General features: G+C 34.2%; 1 protein-coding gene across 25 annotated transcripts in view; it reads right to left on the reverse strand.

Annotated features, from left to right (window-relative positions):
• The window catches only part of MAP2 (microtubule associated protein 2), a 294,547-nt gene that overhangs the window by 52,303 nt on the left and 223,687 nt on the right, over positions 1–18,557 (reverse strand). For all 25 annotated transcript variants that reach the window (XM_077884967.1, XM_077884962.1, XM_077884951.1 and 22 more), the window contains one exon: positions 1,740–1,853. In XM_077884967.1, coding sequence (XP_077741093.1) covers positions 1,740–1,853 — 114 coding nt within the window. The remainder of the gene's footprint in view (positions 1–1,739; positions 1,854–18,557) is intronic.

Raw genomic sequence — 18,557 nt, forward strand, 5'->3', positions numbered from 1 at the left:
TGCTTGTTCAATTAATAAAATATTTTATTCTGGCCCTAATTGACTATATTCCAACACATAGGCAAGCGTTTTAATTTGGATTTAGCTTGACTGACTGAAAAAAATATCAGAATTCTATATTGTTCAACTTCTTGATTTAGAAACAAATGTAACCTTCAATCACAGGATTATAGGTGATGTATTTTTTAAAAAATACAACAACATTTTGTCCACTGAGTGTAATGTCAAACTGTATTTCTGTATATATTCTCAGAAAAGAAAAATGAAGCTGTCACAGCCTAAGGCAACCTTCAAACAGAAACCATGTCCTAGTTGGAGTCAAGTAAACTTTTGGCCTTGGCATTATATGTGAAGAACCAAAGAGAAAATTTCTAAAAGATATAATTCATCCACAGTTAACTCTTTCTTCTTGAGCAACTCATTTGAAGGTAAGGGATTGCAAAAAGGAAATACTCATCATCAAGGCCAGTAGGAATTTTATTTGCTCTATTTTATAGAGCATGTATTTTTTACTCTCATAAAGCAGCTTTGGGATGACCGGTGGCTTCTTAGTTCCCTGACCCCATTGGTCTCTATATAACATATTTTAAGGCTTCAAAATTAAAAGAAAAAAAAAAAAAGAGGTGTTCTTTAAGGTATAGGAGTGAACCACAAACAGAAGTTTAATGTTTTGAATAAGATAATTTTCCCCCTATTTTAAGAGACAAATAAACCTTTATGATCTAAGGACATCTTACTGCAAATAATGAGTATTTATTATTCTGGAAGAGTAGAATTTTTGTTGCTTAATTTTTGAGTCATTTAAATTGCTTAAAGGAGTACTGACCAGAAAATCAAATATTAGACTAAGACAACTGAATATGTTCTATTTTTAGACTTTAAAGATTATATCTTTCTATGAATTAATTATATGAACATGTGAAATAGACATATGTTGAACCTAAGAGTTTCCTTTCTTGTGTCTCTGCATGTATATACATCATATCTATCATCTAACTATCTATCATCTATCTATCATCTATCTATCTATCTATCTATCTATCTATCTATCATCTATCATCTATCATCTATCTAAAGGAGGGGCAACAAGCCTTTGGCTAAGAGTGTTTTCTCTGGCAAGCACCATTTATTATCTGTTTTGCCCAGGGGGCATCTGACTTGTGATCAAGGGAGACAGCACTGATATCTCAAGTGCTTTTAAATGAACCAAGTGAAGACCAGTACATTATATGAGATACAAAGTCATTCATGATTGTAACAAAGCTCTGACTATAGGCTTTTTGTGGCTGGTTCAGGGAGACCCAAACAAGGCTAGACAAACATTCACCAAAACCCATAAAGGGAAATAATCATTTCTCATTTAAGTATTTACACATTTTCTTTATAAGTGGGTGCCATGACATCAATATGCATTGGCTTTATTTTTATAATAAATATCTCTAGTGGTCTAGAAATGAAAATTTAAAATTAGGGGAAATTTAGGGGCAGAGTCTAACTATAAGCATATTACTCTGAAGACTGTCCATATACTACAAATGAGCCTGTCAAGAAAGGTAAAAATAGGTGCCAGGGCCTCCCAACAGAGTGGGGTTTGATCAATGTTATATATTATATATATAATGTTATACATAATGTTATATATGAAATAGGAGATAGGGCCTCTCTTCGACCATAAAGATTTGGTCCTGTGATTAGGATGCTGCACATACAGCTCTTGAACTAAGGTGTTTCTCATTTACCTAAAGGCAGAGCTGCAGGTTGATCTTTATGTTGAGCTTCTTTCTCTTGTTCACCTTTCAGGACTGCTACAGCCTCAGCCGTGACTACTTGAACTATCCTTGCAGACACCTCCTCTGTAATAAATAGTACAAAAGAAAACAAAATAGTGAGATGTCTAAAACAGATAGCAAAGAGGAAAAGCAATGAAACAATATAGTTGATTAGAATTTTATTTTGTCTTCCCCCAAAAAAGTACAAAAGAATTTATTAAATTGAGGATAAAACACAAATACATATAACCAAAAAAAAAAAAAAGAAGAAGAAGAAAGAAAAAAAGAGGAAAAAAGGAGGTTGACATTCTGGAAACTAGGCAAAATGAACACAGAATGAAAGAAAAATAATTTTATGGCAGTTTATTTTTAAAAAGCTGTTTATACAAACAGAAACAATTAAAATTTTTGTACCAAGTAAAACAAATTCAGAGAAGAAAAGATTCATTTTGGATTTAATATAAAATGTTTTGTAGTTTTCTAGAAAAGTTTGATTATAATAAGTTTCTATGCTTATTTGCAGAAATACCATGATTTAAAATCTAAAGAAGATGCCTCAAAACGTGAATTTGTGATCAAACAGCATTATCCAGGATCAGTGTGAACAAGATCTATTCAGAAAGACCTGGGAAGATAAAATTTGAATGAAATACATAGAAATTATATAGCAGATGGTTTCTTTCTAAAGAGCTACTATTCTAGATAGCAGATGTTTTAAAGATCCTTAAGGCCATATGACATACACTCACCTAGTCAGTATAATAGCTTCATTAAAAAGCAGGGGGAGATTCATCATTAAAATGACCAGCCTGTGAGATGCCAGATAGCTAATTTTTGGCTTAAAGTAGTACCTACTGGAGCATATCCCAATGCTAATGTTATATAACCAAGTTAGAAAAATATTCAAGAAATAATGTTCTATGCATCATAGGCAAAAAATGAAAGAAGCCATTTGAAGGGCGCCTGGTGGCTCAGTCAGTTAAGCATCTGAATTGATTTTGGCTCAGGTCATGATCTCAGGGTGGTGAGATCAAGCCCCACATGCAGCTCTGTGTTGGGCATGGTGCCTATTTAAGATTCTCTCTCTCCCCCCCCCAAAAAAAAAAAAAAAAAAAGATTCTCTCTCTCCCCCTGCTTCTACCCCCACCCAGTCTGGAAAAAAAAAAAAAAAAGGAAGGAAAAAAAAAGAAGACTTTTGAGATTAAAAATAATATTCTAGGTTAGAAATAAATTCTCCAGATTTTAGTTTTCATTATCTTTGTATACAAACATCATACTAACAAACAACCCTACTTAACAACCCTTATAGAAACAAGTTGTACTGGACAAGGAGGATAGTGGTAATGGGATTTGTTCTCATAATTTTAGCAAAGATTTTAGAATAAATACCTCATTGAACTTTCTTATGATCAAAATTTACACATTTATAAGCAGGTTACCAGGAGTTGGGAGGGGGGTGGGATCCTGTTTCTACCTGGTTCATTTAGATTCCTCTGTTTCTACCTGGTTCATTTAGATTCCTTATCCCACCCAGGATGACAGAGAGAATAGTGCTTAAAAACCAGCTTTTGGGGTGAGCAATCCACTTGAATCAGATTTATCTGAATTTTAAAAGCTAGATTACCTGATTGAGCATATTTGCCTTTATATGTCTAACTTCCTGATGTTTTAAATAGCCACCTGACGCTGTAACCTATGTATCATCGTAAGGAGTACACTATAAACACCCTTATCTAGAATGAGTAGCACTCACAGCAACAGAAGCAGTATTTCAAAAATATCATGGTGCTTGCTATGTGCCTAACACCCCGCTAAGGTATTGGCCCTATTTCAGTGAATGATTTACTATTATTACTCCCATTTCACAGATGAGAAAACAGAGGACTAATAGGGTTAGGCCAGACAGTCATACATCATCATTATAAATATCAGATTTAGAAAACCAACTCTCAAACAATTAGAACCTTGTAAAATGCCTTAGATATTAAAACTGTGATTTAATATTTCTTTTATGTTTGAAGTATAGTTTTATGAAGCTGAAGACTTCATTCAAATCTTAAGTATGCAAACAGCAAGTACTGAGAGGCTACGTAAAAATATTTTCTGAAAAAGTTTTAATTTCTAAGGAGAGGCTCCAGAAATTTACTTCAGGTATTTATATGCTGAGTACTTTTTATAAATCCTTTTTCCACACAATACACTTTGCACTCTCAATTTAGTTTAAACTAAGAAGAATCTTTTTTAAATATTGAAAAAAATGGAAAGAATAATTATGATTTCAAAATCATTTTGAAATAATTAAACTAAATTGAGAGTGCAAAGTGTATTGTGTGGAAAAAGGATTTATAAAAAGTACTCAGCATATAAATACCTGAAGTAAATCTCTGGAGCCTTTCCTTAGAAATTAAAACTTTTTCAGAAAATATTTTTACGTAGCCTCTCAGTACTTGCTGTTTGCATACTTAAGATTTGAATCATAATCATAATTATCATCAGTATCATAATTATGATTTTGAAATCATAATTAACCTATTTCAAAATAGTAAGGTTATGACCTATTCTTATAAGGTGGTTATTTTTTTCTTATGATTTTATTTATTCATGAGACACAGAGAGAACCAGAGACATAGGCAGAGGGAGAAGCAGGCTTCCTGCAGGGCTTGATCCCAGGACTCCGGGATCACAAGCTGAGCCAAAGGCAGATGCTTAACCACTGAGCCACCCAGGTGCCCAAGGTTGTTTTATCCTATGCAATTTAACTCACAGTATCAAAGTTTTAGAGCTAAAAGGGCTTTAAGAGTAGACTATATCTAAATCCTCTCATTTTGTAGATGAGGAAGTAAAAGCTAGGCACGGTTATGAGAGATTTGCTCAGGTTCACACAGCTGATGGAGGCAAGCTGAGATTAGAACCCCGGTTTCCTGACTATTAGGCTATTCTTTCTCCCAAGCAGAAAAACAGCATTAGAAATAATGAGAAAATAACCATAAACTTTAACAGTCTTGTGAGAATGATCAATGGAAATATATGAATTTTTCTAAGAGTATGAACTAAGGAAACATATTCACCCTCACACCTACTGTCTACCTAAAGGGCAAAACTGCTATTTGTGACTATATTTTGAGACTATGAACCAAGCGATTGACCATAACTGAGCAATAACTATATATCCATGCATGTACGTATGTATATCTACCTATCATCTCATCTATCTATCTATCTATCTATCTATCTATCTAATCTTCTAGATAACTTAGATATTTTAATAGAGAACTTGCCTACTTTTGTATATTAATTTCCAATGAAATTCAGATACTTAAAAAAAACAATAAATTGGTTTTTAGCACTTACACAACCTCAGTGTTTCATAGGAAATTCAGTGTAATGGGGAGGTGGAGCAAATACTGCAGAAATTGGCACATATATAAAACCCATGTATTTTATGGATCATTCCTGCATTTCCCTGCTGGTATACATACAAAACGCACTATCTTCTATGGCATTTAGTACATCTTGCATGAAATTGTACTGGTACACATGTCTTGTCTCCCTTGCTATGTAAAGTACTCAAGTCAAAGATTCTTTATCACCCCAAAGCTCCTTCCATTGATATTTACTCAGATTGGATGCTTAACACAATATTTTGGAAGTATGAAAAATTAATATAAAAGGTTTTGTTCATGTTATTTATGCAAGTTTAGAAATAAATTCATGCTCACTATTATATTTACTAGCTTAACCCCTTCCTCAAATTAATCATTCACTAAATTCTTGTTTAAGTTTTGATGATTTTAAAACAGTATTTCTTAAATGAGGATCCCAGATTCTTATGTAGCTATTGGTCAATTCTTCAGAGCCTGAGAATGCTTAATGTGGATTAAATTTCTTAAATTGGGAAAATAATCCAATAAAAATAGTAAAAAGTATCTATTGGTTTATGTGAACAAATTATAACTGAGCAATGCTACCATTTAGAATAGTTTTGACATTTTGGGCAATTAGTTTATCTGTTGTGGGCTAATAAGAGATCAGAGGTAAAAATTATACAATAAAAAACGCATTCACATGAGATGTAGGCCAAAAAACATGATGGCACACTATAAAAAGACTTTCAAAATATTCTAGAGACAAGGAAAGGAAAAATTGAATCATTATTTCTCTCCAGTCAGAATGGACATTTGCAACCTAAATCAAATGTACTGTATCAGTCAATACCACATTTATTGTGAGCGATAATTTAAATTCAATAAAACAATACTATTTATTTTACACGATAAGTAGTAGGACATTTGAATTTTATTGGTTTTGTTTCAGATAAAATTCATTTAGGTGTGTTTGAGTTTCATAGTTGAATAAATGCTTATGAATAAGGCAATTTTACATTTGTATATATTTAAGCAAAACTTGTAAGAAAATAATTTAACTCAATCTTGGGAAAATTAACTATTTTTCCTCAAAAGAATTTAACAGACTTTAAGAAATGTTATTTTAGAATAATCGAACAGGGTAAGTGGGAACCCAGTTAATGACATATCTTTAATTTTTTGGAGCGAATAATATTGCTAAAACTTCAAACAGGTAATTGTATTGCTTAATATTCATTTCACAGTGTGAAAAAAATGAGCATAGAATTGTTCCGGGGGTTTTAATTGGTCCAGCCACTTTAAAATCTTCCTCTAAGCAAGGGCTGCCATCAATGCAGAGATGGAAGCTTTCTCCAAGGAGAAGCAGCCTTTTACCGATGGAAATCCAATCAGCGGCTCTCCTGGAGTAAGCTTTACCCTTATAGCCTGGTTCCTGGGACAGAAGAGAATTCACACAGGGTTTGGGTAAAGTTCAGAGAAGATTAATGGTAAACATGCCAAACGAACACAGAAGACAAAGAAAGAGAGTCACAAAATCAGACTTATGAAAATGTAAACATAGAGTTACAGTGTGTGTATGATATATCTCTATCTCTATATATATCACTGATTCTATCCATTTATCCATCCTACCTGCCATATATCCAACCATCCATCTATCCATCATATCTTTCTATATAGGAGATCACTGTCTTTTATATTGTTATGTTAAAGGAAGTCACATGACTTTAATTTAGAGAAATGTGGGTGCAAACTCTAGCATTGCTACATCCAGTTATTTCATACTTAGGAATTTACTCAAACTCATTGGGTTTCAATGCCTCACCCATGAAATGGAAATTATAATAGCCCCTGTCTCACAGGTCACTGTGCAGATGCAATTGCGTAATTATATAACAGGTGTGACATATTAAGGAACTTAAGCTTTCCAAATAGTTCTTCTCCGAGGTGTCTTTACTTTCCCCAGTCATAAATTCTTTTAGGTCCTCTACCTTAGTATTTCTGCTTTAAAGAGCAACTTGGGGGCCTGGGTGGCTCAGTCTGGTTAAGCCTCTTGGTTTGGGCTCAGATCATGATCTCCGGGTTCTGAGATCAGACCTGCATCCAGTCCCACGTGGGGCCCTGTAAATCCCAAGTGGAGCCCATGTCGAGCCCCACGTCAAGACCCATGTTGGGCTCCATGCTCAGCACAGAGTCTGCTTGTTTCACTCCCTCTGCTCCTCTCCCCACTCTCTCTCAAATAAATAAATACAATCTTAGAAAAAATAAAGAGCAACTAAAGTTCCAACCCAACTAGGCTATTACTATTATGAATGTCAGATAATATAGTTAATCTGCAATCATCTATGTTGATGCCAGGGACAGTGTTTTTTTTTTTTTTTCCCCTAGATAAAATTAGAGGGAAGTAAAAACATTCTTTTTTATTTGTTATCCTCATTTTCCTAGCAGTGTGGGTCCTAGGCTCTAGATTTGAGCAGATTTGATCTGCTCTAGATTTCTGCTAGCAAGTTCCAATTTAGGACCATCTTGTGGGCAGTACTCTAAAAGGCATGATAGCCCCTGTCTACTCTTAAGGACAATTAGTAATATGAAAAACTATTTTTGAGGTAAGAGATTAATGTACATTTTAATTTTTCATTGCTTATTTTTTCTACTTCTTTAATCCCTTTTCTGCCCTATTTTTTGTTATTTTTTTCTTTGACACATTTTATGTATAAAATTGTGAATAAGACTTAGTTGTTCAGAAGATTAAAGATAAATCTAGATTATACTGGAATTATTACTGGGAAATTGTTCATTATACACAAGCAAAAGTAACACTGATCTTCACATTACACTTCTTAGTGTAAACTGAAATTATGAAAGGCTCAGTTGTCTTTCTTTTGAGCATCTAAAGTTTTCTTATAGTGGGCATTTTTAGTTTATGTTAAAAATTGTCTTAGTTAAGGAGTGTTTGTAATATGTACTTTATTCTCTCTCTTGTTAATGTCAGGTTCTCAATGTAATTAACAGTAGTTTCTGCATTGCAGTGAGAACCTGTATTTGAATATTATTTTTCAGTAGTGTCATTATGGTGATGAGACAGTTTCTGTAAGTCATACAAAAACATCTCATGGCATGGTTCTAAAGTCTTATTATATGTCATATTATATGTAAGTAAAAGTCATATTATATGTAGTCAACCAGGAACTAATCTGGCAAGTAATCTGCCCATAAATCAATTTGTAGGAAAACATTAAAAGCAACTTACTTAAAATAAATTTGTCTAATAAAAAGTATTGGTTTTAGGCTGATATAAAATAAGGGATTTAGATACAACCCAGCTATCAGAGTCGTAGGTGATAACAGATCATCACTATATAGATAAACATCTAAAAGTAAACATGAAGTCTGTCTTGAAAATTTATTCCGGGCAACGGCAATGGGCAAAACAGTATCAAAGCAGTCCTTAGTAGATAAAACAAAAAGAATGGAAAGAAATAATATTTTTTCTTGGTTCTGGGGAAATAAATTGGTGGGAATACATATAGGAAGTAAATAGGTATAAGAGACCAACTGGGACAAGCTCTCAACTCCAGAAACCTACCTGATAATACCCAAAAGGTATCATGCTAAGCTACTTACATTTCAACTAAATAATAAACATCATACTGTGATACAAGTTTATTAGACAAGTTGCTACCCCAGGCACTTTTATTTCCCATCAATGTATTGAATCCACACAATAACACATGTTCTGGATGGGAGAACTGGCAAAATGATGGATAAAGGTAACTTACTGTCCCATTTAGACATCACTTTGACTTACATATGTTTAGCACAAATATTTTATAATAGTAGATTTTTGTGTCAGACAATCTGAAATTAAATTGTCTTTACTTACTAGCTGCAATTAAGTGACAATCTCTCCAACCTTGATTTCCCATCTATAAAGTGGGAATTAAACTGGTGTTCATCCTTTTGTGTATTGTGGCACTTAAATGAAATAATATATATCAACCGCTTATTTAAATTCTGTGTCACCAGAGCCTGGGGGGCTCAGTCAGTTAAGTGTCTGACTCTTGATTTCAGCTCAGGTCATGATCTCAGGGTCGTGGGACAGAGCCCTATATTGGGCTCTGCACTGGGTATAAAGACTGCTTGAGATTCTCCCTCTCCCTCTCTAAAATAAATTCATTCATTCATTCAGTATCATTTCAATCACTCTAGCTGTCTTGTAGTCATCTAGGTATATAATCATCATTTGATTGACAAAATATAAAGACCTGAAAGTGTTTGTCATACATTGATATAATTCTGTTATTTTTCCCAATGAGTATCTCCTTGCCGAAATGCTGAACCATCACCTAATAGGCAATAATACATCAGGCTCCTGCCATTTACTATCTAAAATGATGAATAAATTTTATTTTACTATTATGCTTTACTATTCAGCATTTATAGCTGTTGTAGCCTATACAACAGCTTTATACCATATGTTGATTCATGCTGCACCATTGCTACACTCTTCTGGTATTTTATCATGTCAAATTTCTTAACACACAGTCTCATATATAGCATATTTCCAGTTTAGTTATTTTATTATATTAATCTATCGATATTGCGTGGTTGCTTTATAATAAAAGCCGTGGAGTTAAAACTTTTTAAGTGGCCCTGGAAATTTCAACTCGCTTCTGAGCAACACATAAAATTGTTGGTAGACACAGAAGTTTGATTTTGAATGTATACCCTTTCAGTTTTCAGCAGGACCAGCTGTGATACTTGAACACGCAAAGGCTCACCAATTAGACTGTGAACAAGAAAAAAAAATCCAAAACAAGTTGGCATATGCTTGAGAGCATATTTTTGTTGACTTCTTTCAGGTTAAGAGAGAAGTAAGAGACACTGACAATAAATTCAACCATATGGAATATAAAAGCCAGTAAATGTTTCTGCTTTTAAGAATAATGGACATAATAATGCTGTGTTAAAAGAAATGACAAGTAAGCCTACCATACACTTGTGAAAGAAGGAAAACAAAACAATTTTAGACAGAATGCTCCTGTCAAGAAAAGGTTTTTCTCAGTAGGGTACAGAATGGTTGCCTAGGAAACTGCTGCTAATTGCTGCTGCTGATGGAAGCTAGTCAACAAGGAAAGCACTGTGTGGTTGGAAGTACTCTGCTAAACAAGCACCCTCGACAAATTCATAAAAACAGGGAAAGAAAAAAGTTCCTTGCTTAATTTGGAGAGCAAATGGCTCCTCAGAAACTATTTCCTGTAATCAACTGGTGAAGAAGGAAATTAAAAGAGCAGGTTGTTGGTTTTTGATTTGTTTGTTTCCTTGGCACCTTAGCATTAATTAAAGAGGCCGCATTGGCATCTCCTTTCCTAGTCAGACTCCAATTTGATCTCAGAGGTCACCCTTGCCAATGCAGCAGCTGTAGATCTTTGCCGACCCGCTTTTTCTTCCAAAGATTTCTTCTAAAGATTTACTGATTAAAACAAGAATAAATTTAGTTTATGGGAAGAAATGCATGTGAGGTCAGATTCGTTTATGGATATAAACACATTTAAGATAAGGAATCATGACTGCAAAAGTTCAGTTCTGACTGAACATATTTAAGAAAATATGTTTTGTACCCCTTACCGACAGTGGAACTATTCTTAGTCATTATGGGAAATATAAAGACATGGTATTCCTGTATGTAAATTGTGCTTGAAGTGGGGCCATCTCATTGAAGAACAAATTTTCTTTTCATTTTTAAAGATTTTTCTATGAAAAATGGCCGCAGATGTTGGCTCATCCATCCATAGTCACTCACTCATATAGTCCTGTTTTGAGATGTGTTTGCAACCTGGCTGGGCTCAGACTGGGAGTACAGTTATGATTATAGGAAAATTTTCCCTCTGCTTCTCTTTGCTTCCCCCCTCTCTTAATCTATGGGTTCTAATCTACAATATTGTTTAGATAGACAACTTAACCTACTCAAATATAGTTTTTAGAACTTGAAGAGAATCCGCCTAGCATTTACATTTAGTCAAGGGGGAAAGGTGTAGTAAATTAAGATGGTTATCAGTGGAAGAATATCATCACAGGTCAAGCATATTATGGAGTCAAAGGGAACTAGAAAAACAATGCACAGATCAGAAGTATTACCTGCTGGAAGTTTTGCTTCTCATTTTAAGGGTTCACTTGGAAATAGGAAAAAACACATTTAAGCAGAAGAAATATATAGTAAGTGAATATACTCTAGCTTTATACTTAACTATTCTAATTAAAAGTTTTTGCTGCTGGGTGATATTGGGGATTTCCAATATGGTAATGTACACATATTTGTATTGCTGCTTTTAGCCCATATATTAAACATTTATTAATTAAGCTAGGTTATAATACTTCATTATGCTTAAATTAATTTTAGAAAGAGAAATTTCTTGGGGAATTTTCCCCTTTTAAATTTTCAAATTGCTTTAATATCAATACATTGAATATAATCATTAAGGCACTGGGGGAAATTTATGTTTTTAGAGCTTTTCAATGCTTGGTTTTGCATCTTACTGAAGTCATTACTATTGTACTACTTGTAGACTTGTGAGTAATTGAATCATCTTCTGCATTAAGTCTTGAACACATCATATTGTCAAAAGAATGTGGCATGAAATGAAGATAACTATTATTATAACTAATGGAGAGATGAAACATCAATGAACCTAAGAGACCTTAAATAAATGCACACTTAGAATAACTGTGGGATGAACAAAATTTAAAGGTGTGTATAGAAATGCAGTACAGTGTGTGTGTGCTTATGCATGTGCCAGCACTCATGCACATAAAAGTCTCTCCATGTTTTAAAGTTTCATTCTGTATTTGAGTACCTCAAAGGCTTTGATCACCTGAAGCAAGGCTGGGATTTGGGTGAATTAATGTTTCTATAGTTTCAAAACCTGGGACCAAGAATATGATGGAAAAGTATTCCAGGTTCCAAAAAAGGCATTGGAGTAAACTGTTCAAATAGAAGTTCTCTATATACCAGGAATAGTTGTTACTAGTTACCTAAATAAACCTAGTTATTTCTTCTAGGAGAACCTGTTTGTTATAATAAATTGGTAAAAACCACCTTTTGTTCACTCCATCTATCTCACCTTTATGATACTATAACTTACATAAATCTTTGGAGGCCTTGTGACCTAGAAGCATATGGAACTTAGGAACTATGTGATGGGAAAAATCACTTTGTTCAAAACACACTGTAGAGTACATTCAATCAACACATAGAGAGACCAACATGACTTTTATGTAATTATAGTTTGCTTCAACCTCCAGTCCTACCATGTTTCTAAGAATGAATGTGCAAATAGCAGCATACAACATCAACCTTATGTGCTTTCTTCTTAGCAAGTCTCTCATGAACTATAAATGTTTTAAGTAAGCGATTCACCATCTTCTATAACTGCCTATTTTATTTTTGCCATTGTAGCTATTTAAAATATCATCCACAAATATTCTCTTTACACCAGCCCTAAAACCACTTGGCAGACTTTAAGTCACTAATAAATGTGTATGGTAATTATTTATAATTTTCAAATTATATATAAAATTAATATGAATATAATATATATTTATATAAAACTAAATATATATTTCATATATATGTATAAAAAAACAGAGAACCATATTCTAATAATCCTGTGGGGAAAGGTGTAAATAATTAATTACATTATGAAATTCTGAAAATTAAAATGCCATAGTGAAAATAAAATAAAAAATAAGAAAGATATAGTTTTGAGCTATCCCTCTATTATTCATTAATATTTTTGTTAAATAAAAGCTCAGCCACAACACAAGATAAGGGGAGACACATTCTCAGAAAAAATTCCAAACAAGTAAAATTGATAATAGTTAAAGACTCTTTTTTAGGACCTCCGAGTAGCAAATCAAGAGACTTTGCAAGATCAGTTTTTTAAAGGAAGACAGCAAGTATCAAGTCCAATGTTATATTTGTAATTTGGTCATATTATGATAGGAAAAAGCAAAGATTTTAATAGGATTTTTAATTTCCTCATGACAAAAATTATTCTAGAATAAAGACGACTTGTTTTGTATTCTGGGTTGATTATTGCATCCCAAGGAAAATACTATTTAATGAATTTCTCTCCATCTGCAGATACAAAAAGTTTCATTATGTAAAATAAACAAGAACATGTAATAGTAACTTCAAAGTTATCTTCAGAAAAAAAAAACAAAGTTATCTTCAGAATATACAAATTCTACTTTAGAAAACACCCCTTAGAGATCTGTTGAAATAAAATTTTACATTGAGGATTTTTCTTCAGTGTTGTTTACTAAGTCAATCTATATCTCTTTTCTGTAGATTGATTTCATTGTTACCAAGTATACTTCTAGGAATATTTGCAAAGCCTGGGTGCCATCAATAGCATACTTGAAAGAGCCAAGGCATTCACTCTGTTTGAAGACACTGAATCTTTATGTCTGAGTGTAAATGACATCTAGAAAGCATAGAACTCTAACTGATTATGGTAATAGCTCTGGCTGTTCTATTGTGGGAGCCCAGCAAAAAGAGAAGGTAGATCAATTTTGATGGAGTGGCAGAGTGGAGAAATATTTAAGAATAGGATGCTATCTAGGGAGGTAGGCTGACATTGGGCAAGGCAACTGTGTTTTGCAATGGGGCTAAAGGTGGGATCCTGACCATAGGAGGTAACTTCAGGTGACTTTTGACAAAGGGAAGAAAATGAAGAAATGGGATGCAGGAAGCAAAGGAAAAGGTACTCAAAGCAAATTTTATTTACTTCATAATTTTGCTCATGGCAGTTCCCAGGTAGGCAGATGCCACTGTAACTACAAGCTATCCTATGTTTAAAAACATGCATTTGCCATCAAAGACACAATCCTATGTAAGGGATACATGGGGTTTCTTCATGATACGGTAAATCAGATTTCATAAATCTTCATTTCATTTTAGTAAAGACATGGCAATAAAAATCCAATTTCCTACAAAAACATATGAAAATGTAGACTATTTTCTTACTGACATATAAGAAAAATGTCTAAATCAGGACTTGTAGCTTTTTCTTTTTTCCAAAATGAAATTACAATTCTGTTATTTCATATATGGTTGCTCTGATAGTGAAGAGGTTGCCCAATTCCTTGTTCTCAGAATATGCCTGAAAATATTTCTGATTCATTCTTACTTCCTTTGAAAGTTTGTCGGTCCCTTTTTCTCAACTTTTAGAGGGATCCTCTACCCCTTAAAAATGTTTTATTTGAGCTTATATTGGGGTTTGTTTTGTTGAAGAAAAGTTTGCTATAAAAGGAAAAAGTCTCATGAGATCAGGGAGCTTTGTGATTTCTACTTTTTTTCTTGGATAATTCTGAAACGCAACATGAAGCAAAGAGGCATGAAGAATTTGGTCTGATAGCAACAAGGTGATCAAAAGCTATAGGAAGAGAAGTATGTAAAAATGCAATCACATTAATTAAAGCATCATACTTAAAATTTTATAGAATAAAATAAAAGAACCACCTCAACATTTTAATCAAATAGTATTTTCCAAAATATTTTCTAAAAAGCATACTTGGTAATTTTCATTTCTCTACAAACCTGGTGAAGAAAAGCACTTTGTACTTTTTTTTTTTGAAATTTTTTAAATTTTTATTTATTTATGATAGTCACACAGAGAGAGAGAGAGAGAGAGAGGCAGAGACCTAGGCAGAGGGAGAAGCAGGCTCCATGCACCGGGAGCCCGACGTGGGATTCGATCCCGGGTCTCCAGGATAGCGACCTGGGCCAAAGGCAGACGCTAAACCGCTGCGCCACCCAGGGATCCCGCACTTTGTACTTATACAGTTTTTTCACATCCAATTGTATCAGAGAACATAAAGGAGTTGAAATTCACCATTATTTGGGGACCCAGGAGACTCAAGCATTTGTAATTAGAATTGAAGAAATGCTCATCTAAAAAAAATGAACTTTAAAAAGTTAGACATAATTTGGGAAGTTTATACTCCTTTACATAAAAAAATAAATAAATTCAACCTCATCTGGTGATTCCGGTCCTAAGACATTAAATTATCAGCAAGGGTATCTTCAATTTACTCTTCCTTACGATGAAATCGAACTAGAAAGGAAATCTGTGTCACCAAAACATCCAAGTTCTTGGGCATTCAGTATTTTCAGTGTCGCATTCAGATCATATGTGCAAGTTCAATGTGGTCTAATGGGCATTTTCAAGCACCATCAACTTCGTAGGCAGATATTTCATGAGGATAGAGATCATTGTTATCCCAAATGAATGAACTCCTCTTCCTAAAATGTGAATTTTGAAAGTAGCATCTGGACTTGCTTCAAACTCAGTTCTTTGTTTCTTTTCTGACTGAAAGAGAGACTTCTAAGAATTGGGTGGGAACTGACCTGGGGGAATATTTTACATGCTTTGGTGTCTAGGTCAAATTAGTGCTTTCTTTTTTTCGGAGAAAAAACAGTTTTCCCTATGTTAGCATTTTCATTCTGGTAAAGCTCGGACAAAAGCAGGTCTATTCCAATCTTTACAATGCTTTAGTCATAAATCTCTACTTTTCAAGCTGATGAGAAAAAAACAACAACAACCACCAGTAGATAGTTTTTCAAGAAAGAGAAATGTGCATGGGCTTTAGGATAAAGGATAATGATGTACAAAATGTCGCAAGGAGAAAGTGTCTAAAAATTTCATTTATTAAAATTGCTCATAAAATTAATAGTAAATGATGTGATGATGATTTTCCCTTATAAAGAAGAAAAAAGTCCTTTAATTACTGAAATACTTCATGATTAGAATCAGAACATGTAAATGGGAGCATCTTTCATTTTAATACACCAAAAAAAAATGGGTTACTAAAAGCTTTTATCACTTTTTAAAATAATGAAACTAGAGAAGTATATCTAATTGAAATCAAAATATTTTTCCAAAAGTGAGCAAATAATTATCCCTATTACTCAGTAAAGAAATGTTCATTAGCTAAGAACTTATCATTTGCAAATCATTTTACAGACTCAAAGATGAAATAGAGAAAAAAAGGGCATTGGTGATATTTCATACAGGTTGACCTTCAAAAATAGGATACATCTCTCTCTAAGACCATACTGGTATATTCCTTTAAAGAAGGATAATTATATCTATGACTTAGAACATCCATTTGCTTTAAGAATCAGATTGCCCCCCCCGCAAAAGAATCAGATTGCCCGTTTGTCAGAATTGAAATTTATATGAGCTCCTGACCTAGAACAGTGAGGCAATCCTTAACTTACACCCAGAGGATCAACAGAGGCGTGAATTTTAAAGTTCTGTTTGCAGGATATTTCAGTGCCATTTCAACTGGAGCCAATTGTTACACTGGGCTCAATTTTGCAGGAATGAGCATGAGAAATTATTCACTATCCATGTGTTACCTAGCTGTTAGATTATAGATATCTCTTAGAAAGGTCATTTACTCCATTTCCATATTCTTTCCAGTTCATTAATTTTTATCATCAAGAAAATATTTCTAATCAGGTGTCATATTGCTATCTTAAGTCAAAGGTATATTTTCTTTACACCAAACCTTCAGCCCATTTTCAGACCATGTCATCTTCCACCGTATCCTTCCCATGGTATTTTCAGAGTTCCTACTTAATTCCTTTCTGTTCAAGTCAATAGTTCTATAGTCCTCACTTTGATTCTAACCTTCTCTCTTAGGTTCTTCATTTGCTTCTTTATATCCAGTATTCCTGCCAACACCATCATTCCCACAAGTGCATTGCTCATACTGTGGTATAATTTTGGTAGCCCCATTTTGCTTATGAGATTTCTAATCTTAAAACCTAAGATGGATATGAACTCTCTCTCTTCTTTATATCAATTTAAAAAAATGTATTAGCACTTACTATAGAAAACAATCACTGCATTATATACCAAAAGGAACATGAAGATGAAATGTTTTGAGCTCTTACCTCAAAAAACCAATAACTTAGTGCTGCAGATTAAAACAAGTAACAAATAAGCTCAGTAGAATGATCCATATGATTAGAGCTATTAGTAAGAGATGAACATGTTACACAGAGGTGTTCAGAAGAGGAAAAAATTCCTCGGAGAGAATAAAATCGTGGATCTTTGACCGTGGACCCTGAAAACCTCTCCTGTATGTTATGTACCCTTTCAAAATGTTTTCCCATTCCTGTTTCAATGCAGCACATGAATGAAGCCATAGATTGGGGAAATTGAACTTGTTCTGCAAAAGGTAAGATTGTTAGTTCATTCAGAGGAATTGACCATTCATGCTGGGGTCTCTTATGGGCGAAACAGAGGTGCTCATATCCCAGCATTGTCTCCATCTGTCTTGCCAAATACAAAATTTGGACCGAAAATCTTGAGTCTAATTTCCAGGCTGCTGAGACTTAGTCATCACTATTAAAGATGATTTTTCTCTGAATTTTGATTCCTCTGTTATTACTCATTTTGCCTAATGTTGTCTTAAGTTTCGAGGACTACTGAAATAAGTTGTAAAAAACAGACATTTTATTCTCATTTCTGTGTTCTAATAACCACCTAGCACTTGCATATTCGTTAAAAGTCCCAATGAGAGCCTGGGACATATGTGTTCCTCTTTCTTTGCTCATCAGTTTGGCTGGGTTTCGAATTGTACTTTCTATGTGCGTTGCTGAATAGTGATTCATTCTGTGAGCTGAACCACTCCGTGAGAGGGCAGCTAGTGGCTCAGTGTCCTTTTTCCCCTCAGGACTCATGATGCCAAGTCAGATCATGCTTTCACTACCAGATCCGCAAGGCAAACACCAGTTGTTCTGTTCATCTGCTCCTGAGATGAATTTCCAGACTCCCCTGACAGTCAAAGCACGTGCTTTATGTAATGTGCTAAGGAGCAGTGAAGTGTGAGGGAATGAAAGGAAGAGAAGGCTTGGTACACTGAAGCAGAAAGAGTCGGTTCATCACAGTAACTTGCGGAGGGAGGAGGGGGGAGTGACTATCTTGAGGTACTCTGCAGTCTACTAACCTCTTAGGAGCAGCAACATCAAAACCAGAGCCAGCCCTTGAGGTGGTATTTGGCATACAGTGGCAGATATTTTTCTTAGGTACATACAAGCAATAGAATCAATTTATATATATGTTATTCATTTCAAAAAATACATTGTCCATCAATGATTAATATGTGGTAGAGCAATTTATTTGTTGCAAATTACTATTAAAGTTGTTCTTTTATCTTTTTTTCCCCCTTTTTTTGTGAGGAGAGAATTCTTAGAAATATAATAGGAGGGATGTCTGAGTGGCTCAGTGGTTGAGCGTCAGGGCATGGTCCCAGGGTCCTGGGAGTCCCACATCTGGCCCCCTGAGAGCAGCTTGGTTCTCCCTTTGCTTATGTCTCTACCTCTCTCTCTTTCTGTGTCTCTCATGAA

The sequence above is a fragment of the Canis aureus genome, chromosome 36, assembly GCF_053574225.1.
Source record: "Canis aureus isolate CA01 chromosome 36, VMU_Caureus_v.1.0, whole genome shotgun sequence".
Classification (NCBI taxonomy): domain Eukaryota; kingdom Metazoa; phylum Chordata; class Mammalia; order Carnivora; family Canidae; genus Canis; species Canis aureus.